Genomic DNA, 23,052 nt, shown 5'->3' on the forward strand with positions numbered 1-23,052 from the left:
TTTCACTTTTTCAGTCCGAACCCCTATTAACTTTTCACGCTCGCCGATGGGAATCGATTGAAGTCGAAGGAATGTTAGGTATAATTGAATCTATGTGAGAGGACCGTTACGGGCAGGAGCTCAAAAGTCTCACTCCTGGCGTTTGAAGTAGGCCTTGGCCATCTCGTACGATGTCCTGTATGCCGATGTTAGCTCTGAAGCCCTGCTCATGCGCGGATAACAACGTACCAGCAAATCGCCGTGCTGGGCATCGTGGAGATAATGCGGGGACGAGCGCCACGTAGGAAGCCTCTCCAGCCAAACTGGCGCTTGATGATGGCCGCCGCATTGAAAAGGCCCTTTGCCGATCGAATCTCCTCATTCTGCGCCATCCCACGTGTCTGAAGAAGCGTCTTCACAACGTCCAAAGGAGTAGTAAGACCTGCTGCGAAGGCACCAGCAAGGCCACCAGCGATGCAGTGGGTGAAGGGGTCGTATTCCTGGGACGGGTTCATCACTTTCGAGATCGACTCGTACGCCACGAATTGAGTAGCCGTGAAGGGCACCGTCATGCAGAGTGTAGTGGGGTATGAGACGTAGAATGCATGCAGACCTTCAGTGCGGTAAACGGACGTGGCGCATTGTAAAAGGCTCTTATGTACAGAGCCATGTACTTGCATCCGCTGCTTGATGACTATTTTCGAGCGTTAAAGGAGGCAAATGGGTCAGTCCATTGAAGACGACTTACCATCGAATGGATTCATCAAAGCATCGCTAGCAATGGTCGCCGCAGCTCCACTAGCGGCTTGGAAATATTAGTACTTTTCCTGCGTCGACAGAATCATGATTGAGAGCACTTACCGGCAGCAAGCGGATGGTGGCCCTCGTCGACATTTCCACCGGCCATTTCCTTAACAACCTCATAAGTACCAAAGTACACGGCGTGCGCCGGACCTGCCGAACCAGGATTGTAAGCCTTTCCTCATCCCCCAAGTATGTCAGTGATATGTGTATCCTTACCAGCACCGACAATCACACTCGAGACTCCCTTCCATAACGTCCGCCACCCCTCGATCCGATAAATTGTGGAGACCGCATTGGTCAAGCCTGTGTAGAGACCTCCGGTTGTAGGATGTAAAACTTGCATGCGCGTCTGTCCGTAGCCGCCCCGATATTAGTTACGCGTCCGAACGTGATGCAGGTGAATAAATGTCTTCGAACCCAACATACCTTCAATAAGTCTACCGGGTACATGACAGCGTGTTCCTTTCCTTCCAGTCAGCATCGCCTCGCAGAAATCGCAGAAGTCCCAGTTTTCAACGGCGACATACCATTATCCCTGCAAAGGCACCAGCCAACATGTTCCGGCCTAGGCCATAGTTGGAGGGAAGGGCTTCGTAGCTGTCGTCGAATAGAGGTTAGCAGTGGATAGTTGGAATAGGCAGCGCGATTGGAGGTGAGGAAGTCGACTCGCGAGGCGTAAGCTTTAGAACGCCTTCTCCTCGCGATACCGACAATGTTTCAGATATGGAGTGGTTGAATCCGTGCTGAATATAGCAACATACTCATATTCCTGCCCTGGGATCTGCTCGGGGATCGCCATTGAGCTCTAATAGCTCCGGACGCAGCCGGAGCCGCACGAATTGGAAGAGGTTGAGAGGAGGAGAGGAGAGGCCAGGAAGATGGGTGCCTCAAGCTTGTCCGAGGGTTCTTTTCAATATGCCGATGAAAGCGGGCTTTGGCAGTAGCGACGATTTGTCGGTCGGATTGAGCCTGCGGCGAAGAGGAACGAGTTGGGCGCAAAAAGAGCCGTCGACGATAGGAGAAACGGATATGGATCTCAAAGTAGAATTCAATCAACGGGAACAATAAGTGACGAATTCCAATGCGTGAGGCAAAGGAGAAGACTAGATGTATGTAGGACCAGATCGATCGGGAGGTTGACAATGTTTCTGGAAAATCCAGGTTGGGGAAATTATTGTTCTTTTCCGTTTGCTGCGCTAAAGTCGAATGCCGCGGAGCTAAAGTCACTACTTCCACCGGTGGATCGAACACAAGACAACTCGATCCAAATCAATCGAGCGATGAGATGTTACTGACTTGCTTAAGGTTGAAGATGATGAGATGAAATGTCTGAAATTTCACTCTATATCTAGCACTCATAGCTCTGACCCGATATACTACTGTCGCCAGGCGCACCATCGTGATTAGTTGCTAATAATGAGGTCGTGGCTCCGTTGCTTAATCATCCATCAAGCCCAGACTGCACCGAGGTTCCGATGACGGAGTTTTTCTTCCGTATAGAGAGGTAGATACTTAAACAAACCTCGAATATCCTGTCGAGAAGCAGGGAAAACAAAGATAACATGGCAACAGCAGCAGCGGAATCTTTCCATGCAGTCAGCGTGTTTCCCTCCCAGAAAGCCCTGTCAACTTCTGCCTCTCCAGCATCCATAAACCTGTCTGGTCACCACCCCCGGACGAGATATCTTATCAATATCAGCACTGGACCCTCCGAGTCCCGGAGGAAACCGAATAACCAATGTTTAATGTTACTAAATATCAATACCAAGCGCTTGGTTAGCCTTATCTGATCCCGTTAATCAGATTTTGAACCTTCAGTCAAGTGATCAGTAACCATGATAACGTTGACCTAGCTAGCCTTCAAGGAGCCGTTCCTCTTATTAGTAGAATATCAGAAACAGCTAGAGCCAACTATTTTAGAACGGTTTTTGTCGATATTTCTGAGAGCCAGGAGGAGCATGCAATCTACAACCATTGCTCGTAATTGCTATATCCTTCTACTTCCCTAGTATCTAGTGACTCTTGTCTTAATGCATATTGGGGCCATAGTTTTAAACTCTTAGTTAGCTCCCTCCCTACCCATTGTCCGACTGATCACATGAAGGGAAATGAAAATAATGCATTGCTAACTGATACAATAAAATAGTGAGTCACCGCCTCGCTAACTCCAGTAAAGACAGTCACACCGGGTGTAAACAGATAAATGTAATGATCTTGTATGAATCAGAAATAGAAATCATATGCGCTGTCATCATTCACGTCATGAGAATCCCATTCGCATCTGGCCGGTTTGCCAGCTTTTGACTGAAATATCAACATCTGGAACAGCTGGGTGTCTGTCGGCTCTATATAGTCTACCATTCAACATTGAATGACCATACCCCTGAAGAGATACAGATGTCAGCATCACAACGGGTATCAAAGATTGGTGTAATGAGAGCTTACCTTGTTTCAATTTCTGGGCAGTGTCGCTAAGAAGGATCACTCGGCGTTTGTTGCAATAAGCCGTTTTGTCCAAGATATCAACTTTCAGATTGGCCAACTCAGGCACCGGCTTCTCGAACATTTCACTAAGGCTCTCCACCGCAAGCTCTAGATCTTTCTGGTTGTCCTCGAAAATTTCAGTCAGGTTGTTTCGAGCAAGATAATATGCAAAGGCATACGTCCACTTCAAAGTCTGTCGGCACTGCTGAAGTGCCTGAGATGCAGTATCAAGGAACTGAACTTCAATCCATGATAGACCAGACTGAGATTGTAGGCTTGTCATCTTCTTTTCTGTCTTGAGGTAGAGATCTTTATCGAGCTTCGCCGACTGCTCGTGGTTAGCGTATCTGTTGTAGTAATGCAAGTATCTTTCCAGAGATGCTCGAGATTTCGCCTGCGCTGAACGAGCTTCCGATCCTGATTTCTCTTCGTAGCGATTACAGTTGTACCAGCTGGTGCCGTGTTCAGACCACAGGCCCATGCACATCCAGCAGAACTCATGCTTGCATTTGCGGCACGTCATATGGTTGCAACCCCCGTTCTTCTCGATCGTCGAATGGCACTTAGGACACTCCTTTGTGTTGGCCGAGATCCAGTTGGCGGTCTCTGAGTCGTCTTCACACTTCTGAAGCCACATCTTGACCAATGTGCAGGGAGACGGTAAATGATCGTTCAGCGTGCAGCCGAAGCAAAAGAAATGCTTACAGGCACATTGCACGGTGGGCACGATCCGATTGAGGTCGCGCTGCTTGACGGGACAGTCGACCGCGTACTCGCAGTTTGGGGCCGGGCACCACTTAAGATTCTCTTTGTCGTCAACATAAGTCCGCATCAACAGCGTTTGGTATCTGCAAGGCCAACATCAATAACGGATTCCGACATGGCGATTCTTGGGCTGAAGACTTACCTCTCTCTGAGATCATCGGTGACGAGAAGACTCAGGGACTTTGAATCTACAATCATATGGCAGCCATCCCCGGGACATTCTATCCTCGCAGCTTCGCCCTCCTCGCGGATTTTCTGCGCGAGATAATGTCGGTAGCAGTCAACGCAGAAGCGATGTCCGCAGCGCATAGCATATGTCTCCAAATCGTCGCCATCCTCACAGCAAATGTCACACATGAACCCTGGTACAACCTCTGTCTTCGGTGTCACATCAAAGTTCGTCCCAAGACCAGCTTCCTCGAGTGTCTCCTCCGGATGATCCATGTAGGACTCTATGAGCTTCTCCCGGTTCCATCGCCCAAACCGTAATAGAATAGCGGACGACTCTGGTGGAAGGCCTAAAATCTGCGAGACCTCGTTGATCTGCTGACTCTGCTCCCGATCGATATCCTCTGGGCTCAGAACTCTGAAGTCGACTTCGTATGGCTTCTTCGTGTTCCCTAGTAGATCCTTATCTTGAGAGAATCCGCCGTCGAACTCGTCACCAAACTCTAGCAACCGAAGAAAAGACCACGTCAGCAAAGTACAAAACGTAAGATTGCTGCAACATACCTTCTCCTAGACTCTCATCATCACTTCCCTGTGTATCCAAGAAGTCATCCGCACTGGACGCGTCCGTCATAAAATCATCGTCTGAATCCATACTGGTGGAAGCCGGCGTGACGAGATCGGTTGCCTTTTGCTTGTTTTGAACAGGGACGCTTGCAGACGCCACCGATACCGAATCCGTGTCAGGATCTTGGTCCGCGAGCTTGTCGTTTCTGCGAGTAGTCCTCTTGTTTGACGAGGCTTTCCCGGTGGCGGTTCGCGAATCAGCGACGGAAACCTCAGTGGCGGTTATGGATGGTTCCTGGTCTGTAATCGCCGCCTCGGCCGCCTTCCTTTTTCTCGTTAGAGGAGGCGTGGTGAAGATCTATTCCTGTGGCAAGACGATATGTGCTGACTAGAAAAAAAAGTAGGCCTCGACGTTGTACCTCGAGGCCTTCTTCTTTTCCGGGACAACACAAGTCGCAGCTTACCAACAAAAGTGGATAACTATTTTCAGTCCAGGGAACTGAAGAAGGTGTCGACAACGATGGAAGGATAAACGGAACTATGCAGCACTAGCACCAAACGGGGTCGTTGCGTCGCTTATCGAGTTCAGCGTCAAAGGGGGAGAGCGAGGGGTGACTGTGATTAGTTATCACGTATGATCGCTGGACGTCACGAGAGTGGGGCGTCTAAAACGTTTAGAAGCAAGCGTGCACTGTTAGCCAAGACATCAATCCCTAATTATTTCAACTGACGGATAGTGTCAAGGGGAAGCCTGCAGAGGTATGTAGAGTAGCTGAGTGAATTAAAAGGTTTGAAAACAAGTGAGATTCTTGGGGATGGCTTAGAGGCTTAGAGCTGATATGTACGATCCGACAGATCAGCAAGCCTCCCAGTCATAAGGGAGGAAATCTTGTTCGGGTGACTCCGCTGGCAATCGCGGAAACACCACCCACTGTGGGGAGAAATCAGAAGCACGCCTCAATGGGCTCAACAATTAACTAGCCTACCGTTTGGTATCCTTCGAGGTCCTCCTCTGCTTTCATTGGATCCTCTGGGGCTCTTCGGGTATTCTCAGTATATCTTGCAGCGCCTGCTTAGATATCGATGCCCAGCTGACGGGGAATGGGAGAAGCAATGATGTCAGTGCATCTGTGAAAAGGCTCAATACAGACAGCTTCAAGTATGGGTTAGAACTAATGAGAGATAGAAGTTATGGGTCACAGCATGAAGAGAGTGACTGCTAGAGATTATCAATGCAAAAAGAAATGTATGTTGCAGGTTCTTAGGCTCAGGCTAAAAAAGTACTTAAATAGACACCTTGGGAGCCATTTTCAGGCTACTAGTCTTAGGCAGCCAGGCAACGATGCTCAATTCGAAATCAACTCTGTCCGTAGATAGAAGATTGATACATAACAACGCATCGGATCTTGATCATGTAATTATATACGGCCCATCAATGGATATCATAACTTGTCGTCTATGTTGATACTGCCTGATAACGAAAAACTCGTTCCTGCTTGCCCCCTCTTTTCCAAGGGCATCGCTACGTAGTGCCTGACTTCGGCTTCACTCCTCATCGCTCTCTTCCTCGCTCTCGTCCTCTTCACTACTATCCTCTTCCTCAGCATTTGCGAGCCAGTCAATAAACTGTTGAGTCTGACCCCGCACCTGCCTCATCTCTTCGCTGGCACTGGACCGCTCATCGGCCCACCATTGCTCATAGGCTTCCTCCTCGAAAAGCTCCAAATCGTACAGCTCCTTAGCAGCGAACAGTAGGACTGTCTCGCCGCGAGGCCGATGTACAAGATCCTGTTGGAGCAGGAGTAAGAAGTCGACCTGGTCGGTTTTCTCGTGGCTTTCTCGATCGAACATACACCGTTCAACAACTTCGCGATATGTGCCGAAAATGTCCCGAACCGCTTCACCAGCACCTTTTCCTCCTTCGACCAATTGCTGGGTTCGCTTCATGAAGGCCGTGACAATAGCTCGTCGGAGCTGGTGGTCGGAGGCATTCGCAGTCATCCGCAAACTGACCAATTCCAACTGCACAACGTCAGATGTGACACCTTCTTTCAAGCTGTCGTAGACACTGGCTGCAGCGTCATGGACGAAATGGTCCGCATCCTCTTCTTCAGAGTACGAAGTACCAAAACTCTCGGATCGAGATCCGCCGAAATGAGAAATCTCAGAGGACAGGGTAGAGATAGACTCAGTAGAAAGAGAGAGCTGCGCCATGTTGTACACTGAAGAGATATTAGTATTCGACACTCATTCAAAAATGGTGATGAGGAGCCTGAAAAGAATTTAAGGAAAGGTGCGTACCCAGTCCTGATGAAGCATTGGATACGGTGTCGTCTTCGTCCTCGTCTTCCTCATGGAAATATTCGTGGCCTTCGCCTTCTTCACCGACCACATCCGGATCATTCGCTGGTAGTCCCCCGTCTTCCTCTCTCGAGGCCTTTGTGATCCTTCTGCCTTCGCTCACAGTCACACCATCGGCGATTTTGACTTCATATGAGAGAAGAGCGCCAGGCTCAACACTGCAATTATTGCCGACCACAACCTTATCCGCAATAATAGCCTGCCGAACCGTTGTGCCGTCGCCAATCACCACACCATCCCAAATATAGGCGCCGTCCAGTGTAACATTTTTTCCAATCTTGCAGTCCCTTCCAAGAACTGTGTTCTTGACTGTCGTCTTGTCACCAATGCTTGTGCCTTTCCCGATGACAGTTCGCCGCCCAACAACACATGAACGCGCCAAAGTAACGCCCTGTTCTGCGTACAGATTGCCCTTGCGGAGATCGTAGGTGTGTCCGGGGAGCAAGTTTGTGTCCGGGCACAGTGGATACGTCCATCTGGAGATGATATCCTTGCTCACTGCGTCATATGCTTTCAGATTCCTCACTCGAGCTGCGTAGTGATCCTTGATGATGTGCGTGTGGATGGTTTTGCCGTTAAGCTCATAATCTTTGAGCACACCGAACAAGAAATGCTTTCGCGGAGACTGATAATCGAAACTATCGGACCACAAACTCAGCACGTCAGGCGTACAAATATCAATGTTGCAGTCAATCAGATCTTGTCGAATATCGATCTCCGCATGAGATGAAATAAGCTCGGTATCGATAGTCAGGCGAGATGACTCGTCGGAATGATGCTCAATTTCCTCATAGTGCAAACAACGATCTTTGGTGGGGTCAAGGACGAATACAGGGGACACGGAGGACGACTTTGTGCGATGGTTTCGACCAGCCTCGCGCAAGATCATAGTCATGATTGCATTCTTGTCTGCTTGGCGGCGGGCACGGTGAGTCGCCAGTGCACCCTCAATAGGCAAGTTACTGATCACGTCACCGCTGACAACAATGAAGTCGCCAGTGATAAGGTGTTTGCCATCAAGATCGCGCATAACATCTCCAACTGAAGTCGATGTTGACTTAAGGAAAGTCAATTGCTTGAAAGGCGACGAGTTGCTTCTCCATTTCGATGCACTTCAGCAAATTCCGACGGTCAGCCAACATCCTTTAAGCAAAGCCGATATCAACATACTTTATGTATCTCTCTAATTGATCTGAATGAGCCCCTCCGTAAAGAAAAACCTCCTCAACGCCGGCATTAGCCAAAAACTCGAATGTGTACTCAATCAACGGCGTATTCGCAAGCGGCAAGAGGCACTATTGTACTCGACGTCAGCTACCGAAAAAGATCCCTCTGGTAAGGCAAGATTCCGAATCGCATCCCCCTTCACGAGATGGTTCAATGATGGACAACATACACGAGGCTTCTCAAGGGTAAAGGGCTCGAATCTGGTTTCGAAAGTATCGGCAAGAACCTAGAGAGCACCGAAGCAAACAATCAGCCATCGTCGTCCCATCATCTAGCGAACGGCAGTGCCAGTGCGCTAGCTGCTCCGCATACAATGAACATACCACAGCCTGCAATGTCTCCTCAACCTCCTCAGTCGCATTGCCCCTCTGCTTCGCTTGGCCACCGCCGCCTTTTTTGGGACCCATCTAGCAGAAGAAAGCTGTTAAAGCCAGCTGCGTGCAATCTGAAGCATTCCGCACTCACATTGATAATTTAGCTTAATTTGCACCCCGCTTTCAGAATGATGAAAACGTTGAATAGTCCAGGCTTTGGATCACCGAGACTAGAGTCAGTGTGCGAAGCAGCTAGTCAATATGCGGATCAAGTTATGGCTCCCAAGTTTCTCTGTCAGCGACGGCGCCCAGAGCTCACAAGTTCCGCCCAGCAAGCTTTCATTCACAAAAATTGTGCCAAGCCCGATGCGAGGAGTCATCCCACTTCCACTCCGGGCGGTCAGGTATAATGTTTGTACTGTTTGTACTTCACGTGACTTTCATTCTTGATCGCACAAGCCACATCTATGTGCTCCAGCCTCTAAAAGTCCAGAACTTCATCCAAAAGGCCTGGGCCCTCCTGGACTCAAGGAGATTCCCCTGTCAAGGGGTCAGCGGTCTAGAACCATGTAAATTGATTTGCGTCAACGTGGAGAATGCAAGAGATCCGTCGAGATAAGGTAGGGAAAAGAAGGTTGACGAACTCTCGACCTTTAAAGCGGACGTAGCCGTCTTTACCGTTGACTGTCTCGGAGATTTGGACTTAGCGGGAATCTCAACCACTGAGAGCACTGTTACTTACAAAATGAAATGATCAGGGTTAGAGCGTATTGAAAGAATTTTAATATGTGTGTATCTTCTAATAAGCTGTTCCCAATGTAAATGACATGATGAAGGAATGATGCCAGACACTCAATACCTGAGCAAAAGCCTTAGGATGATCATAGAGCATCACTGGACAGAAAATCGCACCTCACCCTTCCATGCAAAACAAGAGTTTATAATAAAGAAAGACATTACAGAACCAAGTATCAACACGTGAAGGTAATAGTAATGCAAAGATGATGGGAGAGCAGCTGATGCTACACAGCGCCCCTCATCTTCCACCTCCGTAAGAGCTCCGACAGTGATTTGATGCATCGCTTGCAAAGGAAAAGGACCATTCCACTCCCTTTCGTCGAATCAGTACGCAATGGTGAATGGATACGCCTATTATAGTGTTTTGCAATCAATGCAAAGGACCTGAAGACCGCAAACGCCGTAGTCGCCAATTGACAAAGGACACCAAAAAAGCAGAAATACCGAGGGAAAGATCGTCAATACAAGAGCAACATTTACGATATATTGCGCAGGAAGCGGAGAAGAATCCGTTGTGTGATTGAGGCAGAGGTGAGAAGAGCGGAGGTGAGATAAAGTTGGCATAGACCGAGAAGCGTTCATTAAAGTGACCGACGGTTATCAGCTTAGCCAGTTCGGGTAGCCTGAGCCGGATTGACCATCGGCTGTGATGGTTGAGCGTACATGCGCGGTCGCTTCGCGAAATTAGAATTATCCGCGGCGCCAGACAGTTCGGATATCTGCCGTCGCTGAGGCGGTCGCGCCGCCGCAGTGAGTGCCACTGGAGGCGCCGGGTATTGCACTCCATTCTGGTCCACAGCGTAGGCGGCTGGGGCCGCGGTCGCAGGAACATACTGGGGTTGAACCTGTTGAAGGAGGCCTTGGAACTGGCCAGGAGACTGCCAATTATTCATTGACGGGGCAGGTGATTGGCCAGGGGAGCTGTCTTCCTTGACAGAGTGGGTTGCCGAAGTTTGAGCAGCCATTGTGACTGTTGCTGTGGGTTGCGATGTCTCCATGCCTTGCGGAATGGTCTTCAAATGAACCAAATGCTTCTCAAGCATGTCCAAGAGGCTCTTCCGCGTGAAAGGCTTCGGCAGCACATCGTCCATGCCTAGTGCGCGTTAGTAACAAAACGTCAGAGTCCTCGGGATTGAAAGGTCTATGTACCATGTTGGAAGTAGAGCTGAATATCATCGCTTCTAATGTTGGAGGTCATAGCGATGATAGGAGTGCGGTCAAATTGGCGTATAAGGTGACATGCAGAAACCCCATCAAGATTTGGCATGATGATATCCATCAGAATCAGGTCGTATTTCGATCCATCCTGAATCTTATTCACCGCTTCCAGTCCGTCAAACTGTAAGACCGTCAGTTGCTTTGCATCCATACGGGAAGAAAGGAGAACCGACCGCCGTGTCAATAACACAAGAGAAAGAATAGAGAAATTTACCACCAATTTGGCGACATGTTGCATCATCTTCCACCAGTAAAATGTGTGGGCTGCGTACCCATCCAGGATCGACATTTGTGCTCTTCTTTCGATTGTCAGGAACTTGTCGGCGAGTGTCGTCTACTTCCTGTTTTGGAGGCATAGGATATGGCAAATTGTTCACATGCTCACTGTACATCGGATCAATTCCATTGGTAGCACCAACAGGGTAGACAACTGGCTCAATGTCGCCGTTCATCTTTGGATATAAGAGGTTGGTGGGATTTGCACCTGCCGCTGTAGGCGGGCGCACTACCCCATTCCGCGGCCCAGCCTCTAGTGCAGGGGTGGAAACAACAGGGCCGGATTTCGAGGGTTCGCCCACGGACTCAATGCCAGCCAAATTGAATTGAACCTCGGCGTTCATGTTACTCAGTAGCTTCGATGCGTGCTGCAAGGGAGAGGAAGGCACATCGTCTACCTGTCCCCCATTCACGTTTGAACCGCCTTGCCCTTGAGCTTGGAAGGTTGCTGCCGCCTTGTTATCGCGCCTTTGGCGAGCATCTACTGACAGCAAATAATTCATCACCTGGTGAATGACATTTTCATGGTTCAGAACCGTCTTCTGAACCCTCATCAGCTCCTGCAACATGAGCTGATGATCAACAGTCAACTGCGCGTATCGATCGGAAAGGTGCTGGATCTGCTGCTGCTGCGCTACGATCTGCTGGTTCAGAAGATCGATCTGTTGTGTCGGAACTGAGTCGTCGGTGTTCTGAGTCTGCTTTCGAGGCGCCGGCGCCTTTCGTCGGATATTATCAAGCGATTCCTTGCTGTTCGCTCTGAATTCCGGGTGTTTGAATTCCCATGCCTATCTGTCGTTAGAATTTGTCCGCTTGAATCGAGCGACGAAGTCTTACGTTTTGTCCATAAGGCGATTGTCCGTTTTCTTCGTTGTTTTGTCGGACCTTATGGAAGTCGTATTTATTCAACTGCCGCACAAAACTGGCAAAGTTGCTATGTTTGAAGTGTTTCGGAAGGATGGTCTTGGTGAACTTCTCGCACTGCGATAAGGCAACACGGTCAGCTTGGACAGCGGACACACCGACGGATCGTACGGGAACAAGCGGAGGAAGCAACCGACCTCGAGAACAACGAAACTATCCCCTTCGTCTCCCCAGCGAACTATTTCCGAGTACGAAGGGTCTTCCAACATTCTTGTGCAACAAATGAACCAGTTAGAGACATTCCACAAGGCATGCGACCCATCCTGGCGATTAACCGGTCGGAGTCGAGACAAAGGGAGGGGGACGACAAAGCCAAGGCAGAGGGCACTAGATTTTCCCCCAGAAGAATCGAAAAAGGAGAACTCACTTGTACAGTTTCCGCACCTGCAGTACATCTTGTTAGCCTCGGAACAGCAGAGATAATTATCATGCAGCTCAAATATTTCCTAAAAAGAAAATCTCCGTCTTTCCAGGGTCAACACTTACAAAATCGCTGGAGTTACCAGCGGGGGCGTTGTTGGTCGTGGTCTGGCCACCCTCCATCGTGGGCTAGATGGGTCGCGACCGATCGAACAAGCAACAAGCTCACCAAGTCGCAGCTCTTTGAGAAGAACGGGCGGGAGATAATAAAGATCGCGCTATAATGTGCGCCGAGATGCGGATAGAAAAGGTGCCGCTGGGGAATAATAGAGAAGTGAAAGAAGGAGAAATTGTTCAGGAAATTGGTAGAGGTCAAGGTAGTCGAATAGTAGTTGAAAAAGGTGGTGGTGTTAGCATTTAGCAGCAGCAGTAGTTTTAGGTAGGAATAAATTGATTAGTTGGTTCGTGGTGATAAGTGGGACGATTAGCTGAATTGTTGCAGTTGAATAACTGTTCTTCCGCGGTTCGTGCACAAAGAGCTGTGGGAACCACTTTTTTGACGGTCTTTCATTCTAACTAGTAGACTAGTAAGTCCTGATTATATGATGTTCACTTCTGATTAATAGGTAGAACGCAACCTGATCGGTGAACTGTCCATTTAGGATTCCCTTTTCCCTAAAACTGATAAATGCAAGGAGAGGAGAAATGAGGGGATAAGAACGGAGAGGGCAAGAAATATCATACTAGCGGTCCTTGGGAATAACAGTGGGACCCAAGAGGTATCTACTTAGTTGGTATTGAGGAAGGGGGAAAATGCCCAAAATCAGGTATGAAAAATCAGAAATTCACAGTGAAGGAAGAAACAGCGCACATGCTTATGCAAAGCAGCATAACATTTTCAATTATGAAGCCGGTGAGTTGCTAACTTGATATTATTTATTAGATACTGTGTGTCTTGCGCAGTATTATTTTGAAACCCAACGTGACTATCGCTCTACAATATGCAAGAATCATGGAAGTTAGTATTGTCAGTGCGCATTTAGATGCAGACAGAAAGCAACAACAATGGAGGGGAAGACGTTAGGACCCTGGAGTATTGATGAGGATAGGCGGATGATGACGGTGGAGGGGAAGCCTAATGCATTATGATCGTCCTAGCTCTTGGGTCCTGACGCTCTTCGACAATATGAGGAAACGGTCAATCAGATATTAGATAGTCTTGTCCTTATTCAGTCATTAAACGATTGATCGCAACTTGCTGCAGATAGTTTTCTTGTGGTCTACGAAAGTATGAAGGTGAAAAGACCCCAGGAGCTATGTAGAGTCCCACAGGGTATCATAAGGCAGGTGGATTCATACTCCAGTCAAACTGTCGCGGATTAGACACATAGCGGATATTCTACCCGCACCAATATTTGTTCAGCTTTTAATGAAAAATGAATAGTTTTGGAGATTGCTGGTTTCATGCAGATCCCTCGCGGAACGTGGATGGGGTGGGAACAACCGATATGGAGATGGCTTTGGCGGCAGGAGAGATGAAATGTCCAAGAGCCCTTGGAATGTTCGCCTTTAGTTTGTTTTAGGAGTACTCTTATGATTCTTACATATCTTCTGATGTCCCTTTATTGTGGACAGTGTTGAGAATTTTATACATATGACTGATGAGGTTCGGTCAGACCCGGCTTTCAGGGAGCTGTGCGCCACATCAACAGATCGCCCTAATACCAAGATAGTTTGCATTCAGGGAGACCAATTTGAAGAAGTAGATACTAATGAGTATGGTCAGAGGTCTGAATCCCTTTCATTCAAAAGCTGCCCCACTGACTGTTGTTGAACTCTTGACTTAATCAAATGGAAAATACAAGCCAAGAAGTCAGTTCCTCCTCAACTGTCAACACTTAGTTACTAAGTACCCCTTGCACCAACCACTCAATTCAGAGTATCAATTATTATTGAGCTACTCCATGGCAGCCAGTCGACTTATCGGTCTGTATCCAAGATAGAAATTAGATCAGGTTATGTCATAATGGAATGAATTGCAGGCCTAGGCTCGTCATGACTGTACATTATTCTAGAGCCCTGGAACCGCCAAAATCTCCTCACTTGACTATACAGTAGTAGGAAAAGGCATGCAGATGCACTGCAATATCTGTGACAGTTGCCGATTACATTTGTATCGAACAAAGTGCTGATGGAGAACTTAACATGGCTCCCCATGCTGCCATGCCAACAGAGAGGAGACTATGACGAAATACGTCCCGAGTGAAGAGCTCTGGCCGTGCTCTCTAGCCCCAACGACGCGCAATGTACACAAACCTTCCTACGCATCCATCACTTCATCCTCTTCCTCGGGGACCATTATCTGTCAATTGAATTGGCATATTTACATATTTCATAGCCGCTGCTAAGTACACTTTGAGCTCAACAATTCGTCTTCTCATAAAGATGTTCGCTGTCCGTCGCCTCGCTACCAGCGCCCCTCGCGCCATGCCCCGGAGGGCGCTGTTTCACAGCACCGCGCCAGCCTTCGTCCAAAAGGGAGACGCCATTCCAGATCTTGACGTGCTGGTCGAGAGTTCACCTGGAAACAAAATCAATCTTGCGAAGGAGCTCAAGGGAAAGGGGGTTATTGTCGGTGTCCCTGCTGCTTTCAGTACGTTCGCGGCCCCCAGCCTTGAAGCCCTCCGTCTCATAAGCCTCCCATCCGACGTGACATCAATGACAGAAAAAGACAAATGCTAATTGACTCGAAATAAAAGGCCCCGCTTGCTCTAGCTCTCACGTGCCTGGATATATCAACCACCCCAAGCTCAAGGAAGCCGGCCAGGTCTTCGTGGTCTCGGTCAATGACCCCTTTGTGTAAGTCGCCGATGGTTGATCGTTAAGGAGCCTCCAAATGCCTGAGGTTTCAGTGACCGCAGCTTACCGAGTCATAATAGGATGAAGGCCTGGGGCGTTTCCCTTGATGCCACCGGCAAGAGTGGTGTAAGCCTTCCCCACAACACTGCGAATCTACAAATCAATGGACGCTAAAAAGGAGATAGATCCGCTTTCTGGGCGACCCGACCGGCAAGTTTTCGGAGGCGCTCGACGTCACCTTCGACAGCAGCTCAATCTTTGGGAACCACAGAAGCAAGCGCTATGCGCTTGTCGTTGAGGATGGAAAGGTTAAGGAGGCTTATATCGAGCCCGATAACACCGGTGTCAACGGTATGCATAGTTCCTACTATTTTCTTGGCTGCCAGAAAATCTACTAACACATGGAATGTAGTCTCGGCGGCAGAGAAGGTGTTGGGCTAAACGTAGGTATCAAGAAATTCATACTGTGATTTGTGTTATCCTGCTGATGGTAGGATGGTAATCCCCATTATGTAGTCTATAGTCAGAGGCGATGTATCCCATAGCGCCTGATTGTTCGATAGCAAAATGCGATAAAAGCATCTGGAATATACAACGTTTCAATCGACCTAACTCGCCCGTAGCCCAAGCGACGTAGTCATAATCTTGGTATATTGCCGATTCAAGCGCTTCCTTGCTGCAGGGCCTGCCATTGCTCGGGGGTGTAACACTTGGGTGTCCAGGCGTGGATAGCAGCAATCTCAGACTTCAAGACCGAGTTCACCAACCGATGGCGCGCAAGCATGTTCTTCTTCTCAAACTGCGGAGAAACAATAATCGCCTGGAAAGCCTGTCCGCAGCCACCTATGACAGGAGAAAAAAGAAGTTAGACACCCCTCAGTCAAGTATATCCATACTGCAGGCCAGCGTCGCAGATTTTACACACCAGACAAATCCTCAATCTCCACAACCTGTGCCTGAAGTTGTTCAACCAGTTTACTCTTCAGTAGCTCTGGTGTCACACTTGACGTTGCGTCCGCCATTGCTGCGTTGATAGCCGCGAAGGAGCGTGCAGTAATCGAAAAGGGCGAATTCTGGCGAATGGGGGTGCGGAGAAGGTACCGGCAGCTTCTGCTTAACCAAGTGGTGGTACGGGAGTACATCAAGCGTGGCTGTCAGGCTTTTAAGTAACAGAGGAGTCAGCGAGGGTCTTCCTTTGATGCGCAAGCCAAGGCGGTGATGCGTAACTAATAGATTTAGCAAACAGCTCAGAAAAACCGATAAGTGATACTGAAGTAGTCGATCAGATATTATCAATCCACGGAAGATGAATGACGGAATCCGTAACTCATGGATCCGGTCGGGAATGTGTGACGGCGTAAATTACAGTATGTGGCTTGACTAGTCTGTATGCTGGGTTTTATCTGATCACCTGCATGCTGTGGCTGATGTAGTATCTATCAGCGTGGCGCAAGCTATCCCCTCTCTTATCGCTGCTGCTATGATTATCTTTTTCAGACATACCTACATATGCTGTTGCACAACATCACTTGCTGAGTATTATCGCAACCTTTCATGAGTTCTCTGTCACGAGTAGCACTGCGCCGGCTCTCAACAATGTCAACCACCTCGTCACCTTTCACTCGGGCCGTTGTGAGCTCTATGAAGAAGCTGTATGCCTTCACCTTACTTCATCCTACCATCACTGGCGGTCTCTTCTCAATTGCTTTTTGCTAACTCTGCTACAGCTATCCGGAGTCATTAGCAGACAAGAGCTTTGACAACACTGGCTGTGAGATTACCTGTATTATGCCATAGTGTTCCAAGTGCTCATACAATTCTCACCCAGTGCTTCTTGAAGCTCCCTTCCATCCCGCTCGGCGGCAGAAGAATTCTGCGCTTCTGACCATTGACCTCACAAAGGCTGTGGCAGATGAGGCTATCAAGCGGAAGGATTCAGTGGTTGTGGCCTACCGTATGCATTGTGCCGACATCGTCTGCTGGCTACCAGCGTATTTGCTAACCAACTTTTTCGCGACGAAGACCCCATCATCTTTCGAGGACTGAAGTCCCTCACTCTCAATGACACACAGCAACAGACACTGCTGCGGCTCGCCTCGGAGGGCATCAGCGTGTACTCGCCGCATACAGCTGTGGACGCTACCCCCGGTGGAATGGCAGACTGGCTTTGCGACGTCGTTACCGGCGCAATTGCTCCATCTACCGACGCTTCTCCCTCTCCCTCTGCGTCCTCCTCCCAGCACTACTCCCAGCCAACTTATCCCCAACCTCGGCCAGCATCCATCTCCCCCTCCTCCTCAGCCCCCCACACCCGAAGCACGATCCATCCATCACCAACCCCAGTGCCTGAAGGTATGGAATCAGCTGGTATGGGCCGTCTCGTCACCTTCGAGACACCCCAGCCTCTGACCACCATCGTCGACCGCATAGCACAAGGCGTCGGGCACCCTGGCGGTATCCCGATCGCGATCCCACAGACTGTCCCGGTCGATCTAATTAAGATCCGCACCATCGGTATCTGCCCGGGATCTGGATCTAGTATCCTTATGAGTTCTAGCAGCCTGCCAGATCTTCTGTTCACAGGCGAGTTGAGTCACCATGAAGCGCTGTCGGCCATTGAGCGTGGCTCAGTTGTCATTGCGCTCGCCCATTCTAATACAGAAAGGGGGTACTTGCATGCTGTCATGCGTCAGAAGTTAGCAGCTACCCTCAAGGAGGAATGGGAGACCCAACGCGAAGAAGGGCTGAAGGCTTTGGAGGAGACTTTTAAGGAAGGAGGGGCAAGCGTGATTGGGAGTTATGAGGAGGTCTACAAGGACCCTAGTTGTGCTGTCGACGTAAGTGAACGCGATCGAGACCCTTACGGTATTATGATCCGACGGGCGTAATCACTTTTTACATCGCTATGAAGTATATATATTGCGCCGGTGTAATGTGCCCTTAGCACTATTAGAGGCACAAAGCAAAAATCATCAAGAACTAGGTTCCAGCAGATAAATATCTAGATGAAGGACCTATGTACACAACTTTACCGCCATAATGCATGACTAGAGCAGTCTCATGGTGTGATATCAGCTCAGCAACACCCGGATCTCGCCCGTAGTACGAGGGAAGAGCCTCCTAAGTCCCGATTCCTGCTCGTCACCATCAGGTACCTTTCCGCTCTCAGTGACAACCTCATCATCAACACCAGCGTCACTGCCATCCTCCGTCCGTTTAATGTCGACTCTACCTCTAGCTTCGTCCGCGCCGATAATCATGCCCTCCACAAATTCAAAATCGCGGCAGAAAGCCTCGACCGCTTCTTCCGTAACACTCTGAACGAAACTGGCGCTCTGCAGGTGCTTCAAATTATCCGTAGCATCCATCAGGGCCGAGGGAAGGAAGTCATCAAGTTGTTGGCTGACGGCGATGAGGGCTTCTGGCTGGAAGGCGGGAAGGTCAGCTATCTCGGCGATGTCCGTGGGTTGCTTATCAGCCTGCGGTGGCGCTTGGCCATCTTTTTCTTGGGATTCTGGTTTTCGAGTTGTTGAGGATGGCGAGAAAGGCTCGAGGGCAGCCAACAAGATGCCTAGGCCAGAAGCATCGAGTAGATAGCGGTGTTGGATTTCAAGCAATTCCATCCGCAGGCTAGATAGTGCTGTAGAGATAGGATTTAGATGTGTTGCACTTGCGAATGAAAAGGCAGAGATCGATGAGCGCGCCGTTAGGAGAACGTTGGTGGTGTAGATAGCTCGGGCTGTTCCGTCAGGGAGCTCGGCCGCTGAAGATTTGGCCAGTTCCAGGAAAGGGTCAAACGCGACACGGAGGACGGGGGTGAATTTATTATCCGCTGTGATTTCGGTTTTCGCATCTTCTGCCCCGAGTGAAGCGTCATGGGTCTTCATGAGGGAGGTCAGTTCTTCCAAGGCATCAAGGAAGAACTCGGGTGCGGAAAGGTCGTCCGGTGGAGCCAAGGCAGAATGATCGTTAGAGAGTATATTGACTTGCTCGCGCATGATACTTTCGAAGCGGGCGAATGTGAAGTTCTCTAGTGTCTGCATCATGTCCGCCAAATTGGATTTCGTTCCCAGTAGTCGGGAAAATGTTGCTCGATAGAACGAAAGCAAGTGAACAACTCTGTAGCAAGTTACAGGCTCATCGTGGCCCTGGATCACCAATTCAACGCGCTGCCGTAAAGCTCGAGACACTCCGACTAGATCACGATTCACGAGGTCGCTAAGGGCTTTCTGACCATCAAAGGAAACCTCTTCTCCCTCATCAATACGAGACCAGGGTTCGCTGCTCAGGCCAGCCTGGATCCCTTTGGCGATTTCCTCTCCATCTGCCACGAACAAAGCTTCCAAAGCCTCTCTCTCGGATACAGTCGTAGAGTGGACCCATGCCAGCATATCGCCGACATACCGCAAAGGGTCATGAGCAGAAAACTCAATCGGTTTCACGTTGCGGTCCCCCCCGGTGCCGGAGACGGCATCGGTTAGGGCATAGTGAAAGGCGTCGGACAGGACATAATCCCGTGCGTCGGCGAAGAAGTCCAAGCAGCTATGAAAGAGGCTCGGTCGCTCGGCAAGGACGCGCAAAGCGCGCCTGATTGAACTGCTGATTCGCGGATCTTCGAGATTTAGCGACTTAAACTCCTTCTGTGTCCATCTGAAGAGTTTCTGGTATGCGGAATTCAGATTCCTGGAGCTCTTCTCCATCAATTCCAGGCCCAGCCTTTGATTCTCCCCTCCTAGTAGGACTTCGCAATCATGGTGCACCTGTTTTACCCGGTCAAGAACATCGAAAAAGCGGTCTTCAATTGGTTCCTCTGCCGATGTGAGAACAAGTAGATCATCGTCTGAGACGACGAAGTGCTTCACGAATGCATCGAGAAGTTGTTGTTTTGTCTCCGATTCCTTCTTCTGGTTCATCAGTGCAGATGCTTCCTCGATGACTGGTGCCGTGTCCTGTTTGGCTCGGACAATGTGCTGCCGCATTTCTTCACACGTTTGATTCAGGCTTGAGATCACGGTCCCGATCCTTTGCAATTGCTACCATTTTGTGCTATATTAGCTACCCGTCTCAAATGCCGCTCTTGTGCCGCCCAAGATGCGAAACAGCTCACCTCCGCAACCTTGCCGAAATCCCGCACGATTTCTGCATTGCATTCCACCACTTCTTTTTGCACATCTAAGCGCAGCTGCCTTCGTGTCTCCGCAGTGTTGTGTACGCCCCGAAGACTGAGCGTCTCCAGCGCATCGCGTATATCGGAATCCGCGTAGGAGGCCGACAGTACACTTGTCAGTCGGTTTGACAAGGCATTCGATCGCTGTGTAGGCGGCGATAACGGAGTGGAGGCTGGGGAAGGAGCACGTATGGACGAGTGGTTAGCTGTAGCTCCCGGAGGAAAGTAGCTTTCCATGGTGGGCTATCCGACTAATGGTCAGACGGGCGAGCTGTCGGGGGATGATGTTCTCAGGAGGTCACTACAGCGAAGGCGGGGAGTCGGAATCACAACAATCCCCGGTCCCCGATTTCAGTTCACATCAACCATCGCAAAGCCATCTTGAGCCGATTCTATGGAAATGCCGGTGGCATAATTGATAAAGCTCAATTACCCGCGGGAATTGCTCGCTGTATTCCGGTTTACAATTTTGCTTCTCTTCATACCAGTCAGGAGTTTAGTTGGACCGCACTCGCGATGGACAGCCCGCTCCTTTCCCCCGCAAAGGCACGTCAAGCAGCCATTCAGGCCAAAGACTGGGCATATGTGAATTCCTGGCTAAGTCGCCAATACTCACCGAATCCGGTACCGAATTTTGAACGGAATGAAGACACTTTGCGTACACTTTTAGCTCTTGCTGCTGCTAACGACGCAGCGGACGAAGAGGCCGCATTGCTCCACCGTGCGCGCGAGGAAGCGATTCGGGAGTTCAAAGCGCGGGAGGAAGCTGGGGATAAACAGAAGAAAGAACTGCTGGATGAGCTGGAGCTTTGTCTCGGTGAGAATGGAAAACGAGACCTCGACGATTTGGCGGAGACGACTGCTGTCCTGGGGGCTCTACGCACACGGACCAAAGACCTTGGTCAGTCGATCATTGAGCTCACGGTAGAGGAATTTGATGCTCAGGAGGAAATCTCTAAGATTGACATGCTACAAAAACATCTGGAAAGAGAAGTGGCCGCTCTACAGGAACGACTTGATCAACTCAAGTCCGATCCTGCATTCGAAGTACCTGCAGACCTCCCAGCTCAGACCGCTGAGTGGTCGAGGAATACCAAAATTCTCACTGGAAAACTTAGTGAATACCAAGATAGGTTAGCAACTCTGGGAAGAAACAGCAGCAAAGGTCCTACGATTGAAGACTTGGTCATAGAAGAGACGCAAATAAGCCAACTCGAAGACATTATCCAGAGTTTGGACCACCGATTAAAAATGTTCCATGATCTGCCGAAGGACATTCAGGGCGCCCGGGCACAGTACAGGCAGCTCGAGCGAGAATTGAACCAGCTCATTGAGCGACGGGACTCGATGTTTGAGAGTTTAGTGGAGAAGAGATGAACTACGAATAGAGGCGCGCATGTGAGCGACTTTCAATCATGGGAGACATATCATTCGTAACTAATAATGACAGAGGGTATGAAGACATGGTTTCCGAAGTGGTATCGTGAACTCATAATGGAATCATGATATCAAGCTGCCGCAAGCTATCCGTTCGCTTCCAACACAGCATATCTAGTGGTTGCCAAGGCCGACGGCGTTCTTGACCTTGTCACCGCTGCACGAAGACAAGTCAGAACTTGCTGCAAAGACTAGGTCTGTTCGGAGAATACTCACATGGATCCGCTGGCACCGCCGTGGGCGTGGTTGTCATGGGAACGCTGAGTCTTGTCGAAAGCCTCCTGAGGGCCGGACTTGCTCCCGTCGGTCTGCAGACCACGAGCGACACGGTCGCCGGTGTCAGTAACGCTCTCCTTGACCTTCTGCTGGGTGGACTTGGTGGAGTCAGGAGTGATCTCCTCCTTGGCCTCTGCACATCTGTTAGTGTACTGTACAATGGTTGCACGGTATGAGTGCATATCACATACTGGTAGAGAAATCCTTGCGACCGGCGTCAGACATTTTGAAGATGGTTTGATAAGGAGAAAGTAAGATTGTTTGAAATTCGAAAAGTGTTTGCTTGCTTGTGGATTGTTTGGAATGTTGTTGATTGTTGTTGATGATGAAGGAGCTCTACACTGGTCGAACGAGACCTTTATATCTTTCTCTGCCCGCCATTTCTGGACCCCTGAAACTTGATAGCTTCAATGACGTCGTTTGAGCAACCTGTATCTTGCGATATCCGTAACCAGAATTGCGACTAGCCCAGGTACCACACTCTATCATGATTCACAAGTGCTTGGAAAGACCCATAGATACCCCGCAACTGGCCGTCACCGAGCCCTGTGCCTCGGACATGACATATGATTCATCAAACGTCACAATTACGAAAAATGTCCCTGACTCTTGCGCGGCCATCATGAGGCTTGGAAGCTCTGACGTTGAATCTTAAGCCACAACCATCAGAGCCGGTAATATGGTTGAACCATATCTATGACGTCCGGATGATTAACGGCTAGCCATATATGGTTAGCAAGATTCTTGGCCGTTTGCAGCAATGTTTGCACCGGGTTATCTGTCATTGCGGCCTCCGGAAAGGCTATACCGTTTATGGAAAAGAGCTTTTGATTGAGGCGATAGAGAAGGCGGTGGGAACTGACAGAATAATCGCCACCCATCGAGTCATCAGCAAGGGTCATCATGTGGTGTATGCCCGATCTGCCCTTCTCCATTATCTACGTTTCCTTCAATGCTTCTGGCAGCAACGTTGTCTTGTGCGATTGTATCGACGACCATGGTGATCTGTTCCACCTTTACATCTTGTTTTTCTTTATCATCTTGTCATCTCTAGTCATTTCTGATCTT

The 23,052-nt window shown here is 49.4% G+C and overlaps 10 protein-coding genes across 10 annotated transcripts; 3 read left to right on the top strand and 7 right to left on the bottom strand.

Moving 5' to 3' along the window:
• Window positions 1-129: 129 nt before the first annotated feature.
• mrsA (putative mitochondrial carrier protein) lies at window positions 130-1,582 on the bottom strand (the record flags this gene model as incomplete). The annotated part of the gene is made up of 8 exons (XM_043289068.1): window positions 130-175; window positions 229-673; window positions 728-784; window positions 841-933; window positions 1,000-1,132; window positions 1,210-1,245; window positions 1,311-1,380; window positions 1,545-1,582. The coding sequence occupies 8 exons, from the start codon at window positions 1,580-1,582 to the stop codon at window positions 130-132; spliced, it is 918 nt and encodes a 305-aa protein (XP_043145003.1).
• A 1,555-nt stretch (window positions 1,583-3,137) lies between these two features.
• Window positions 3,138-5,789, bottom strand: Aud_004127 (RING finger protein; the record flags this gene model as incomplete). The annotated part of the gene is made up of 5 exons (XM_043289069.1): window positions 3,138-3,166; window positions 3,229-4,115; window positions 4,175-4,703; window positions 4,765-5,125; window positions 5,754-5,789. The coding sequence occupies 5 exons, from the start codon at window positions 5,787-5,789 to the stop codon at window positions 3,138-3,140; spliced, it is 1,842 nt and encodes a 613-aa protein (XP_043145004.1).
• Window positions 5,790-6,312: 523 nt separating this feature from the next.
• Window positions 6,313-8,762, bottom strand: Aud_004128 (translation initiation factor eIF2B catalytic subunit epsilon; the record flags this gene model as incomplete). The annotated part of the gene is made up of 5 exons (XM_043289070.1): window positions 6,313-6,989; window positions 7,069-8,240; window positions 8,299-8,423; window positions 8,525-8,581; window positions 8,679-8,762. The coding sequence occupies 5 exons, from the start codon at window positions 8,760-8,762 to the stop codon at window positions 6,313-6,315; spliced, it is 2,115 nt and encodes a 704-aa protein (XP_043145005.1).
• Window positions 8,763-10,072: 1,310 nt separating this feature from the next.
• On the bottom strand, window positions 10,073-12,428 carry skn7 (putative stress response transcription factor SrrA/Skn7; the record flags this gene model as incomplete). Its single annotated transcript, XM_043289071.1, has 7 exons — window positions 10,073-10,560; window positions 10,617-10,806; window positions 10,859-11,749; window positions 11,799-11,942; window positions 12,023-12,095; window positions 12,253-12,269; window positions 12,372-12,428. The coding sequence occupies 7 exons, from the start codon at window positions 12,426-12,428 to the stop codon at window positions 10,073-10,075; spliced, it is 1,860 nt and encodes a 619-aa protein (XP_043145006.1).
• A 2,262-nt stretch (window positions 12,429-14,690) lies between these two features.
• Window positions 14,691-15,545, top strand: Aud_004130 (peroxiredoxin family protein; the record flags this gene model as incomplete). The annotated part of the gene is made up of 5 exons (XM_043289072.1): window positions 14,691-14,898; window positions 15,005-15,104; window positions 15,185-15,230; window positions 15,290-15,455; window positions 15,517-15,545. 5 exons carry the CDS (start codon window positions 14,691-14,693, stop codon window positions 15,543-15,545), a joined length of 549 nt encoding a protein of 182 aa, XP_043145007.1.
• A 220-nt stretch (window positions 15,546-15,765) lies between these two features.
• Aud_004131 (BolA family protein) lies at window positions 15,766-16,246 on the bottom strand (the record flags this gene model as incomplete). The annotated part of the gene is made up of 2 exons (XM_043289073.1): window positions 15,766-15,947; window positions 16,030-16,246. The coding sequence occupies 2 exons, from the start codon at window positions 16,244-16,246 to the stop codon at window positions 15,766-15,768; spliced, it is 399 nt and encodes a 132-aa protein (XP_043145008.1).
• A 454-nt stretch (window positions 16,247-16,700) lies between these two features.
• On the top strand, window positions 16,701-17,992 carry Aud_004132 (Nif3-like dinuclear metal center hexameric protein; the record flags this gene model as incomplete). The annotated part of the gene is made up of 4 exons (XM_043289074.1): window positions 16,701-16,756; window positions 16,832-16,875; window positions 16,933-17,058; window positions 17,127-17,992. The coding sequence occupies 4 exons, from the start codon at window positions 16,701-16,703 to the stop codon at window positions 17,990-17,992; spliced, it is 1,092 nt and encodes a 363-aa protein (XP_043145009.1).
• Window positions 17,993-18,175: 183 nt separating this feature from the next.
• Window positions 18,176-20,508, bottom strand: cog6 (Golgi transport complex subunit COG6; the record flags this gene model as incomplete). Its single annotated transcript, XM_043289075.1, has 2 exons — window positions 18,176-20,137; window positions 20,212-20,508. The coding sequence occupies 2 exons, from the start codon at window positions 20,506-20,508 to the stop codon at window positions 18,176-18,178; spliced, it is 2,259 nt and encodes a 752-aa protein (XP_043145010.1).
• A 279-nt stretch (window positions 20,509-20,787) lies between these two features.
• Aud_004134 (uncharacterized protein) lies at window positions 20,788-21,648 on the top strand (the record flags this gene model as incomplete). Its single annotated transcript, XM_043289076.1, has 1 exon — window positions 20,788-21,648. The coding sequence occupies one exon, from the start codon at window positions 20,788-20,790 to the stop codon at window positions 21,646-21,648; it is 861 nt and encodes a 286-aa protein (XP_043145011.1).
• A 174-nt stretch (window positions 21,649-21,822) lies between these two features.
• Window positions 21,823-22,209, bottom strand: Aud_004135 (heat shock 9/12 family protein; the record flags this gene model as incomplete). Its single annotated transcript, XM_043289077.1, has 3 exons — window positions 21,823-21,865; window positions 21,925-22,117; window positions 22,176-22,209. 3 exons carry the CDS (start codon window positions 22,207-22,209, stop codon window positions 21,823-21,825), a joined length of 270 nt encoding a protein of 89 aa, XP_043145012.1.
• Window positions 22,210-23,052: the final 843 nt, after the last annotated feature.

This window comes from Aspergillus udagawae, assembly GCF_001078395.1.
Source record: "Aspergillus udagawae IFM 46973 DNA, scaffold_3, whole genome shotgun sequence".
Taxonomy (NCBI): Eukaryota; Fungi; Ascomycota; class Eurotiomycetes; order Eurotiales; family Aspergillaceae; genus Aspergillus; species Aspergillus udagawae.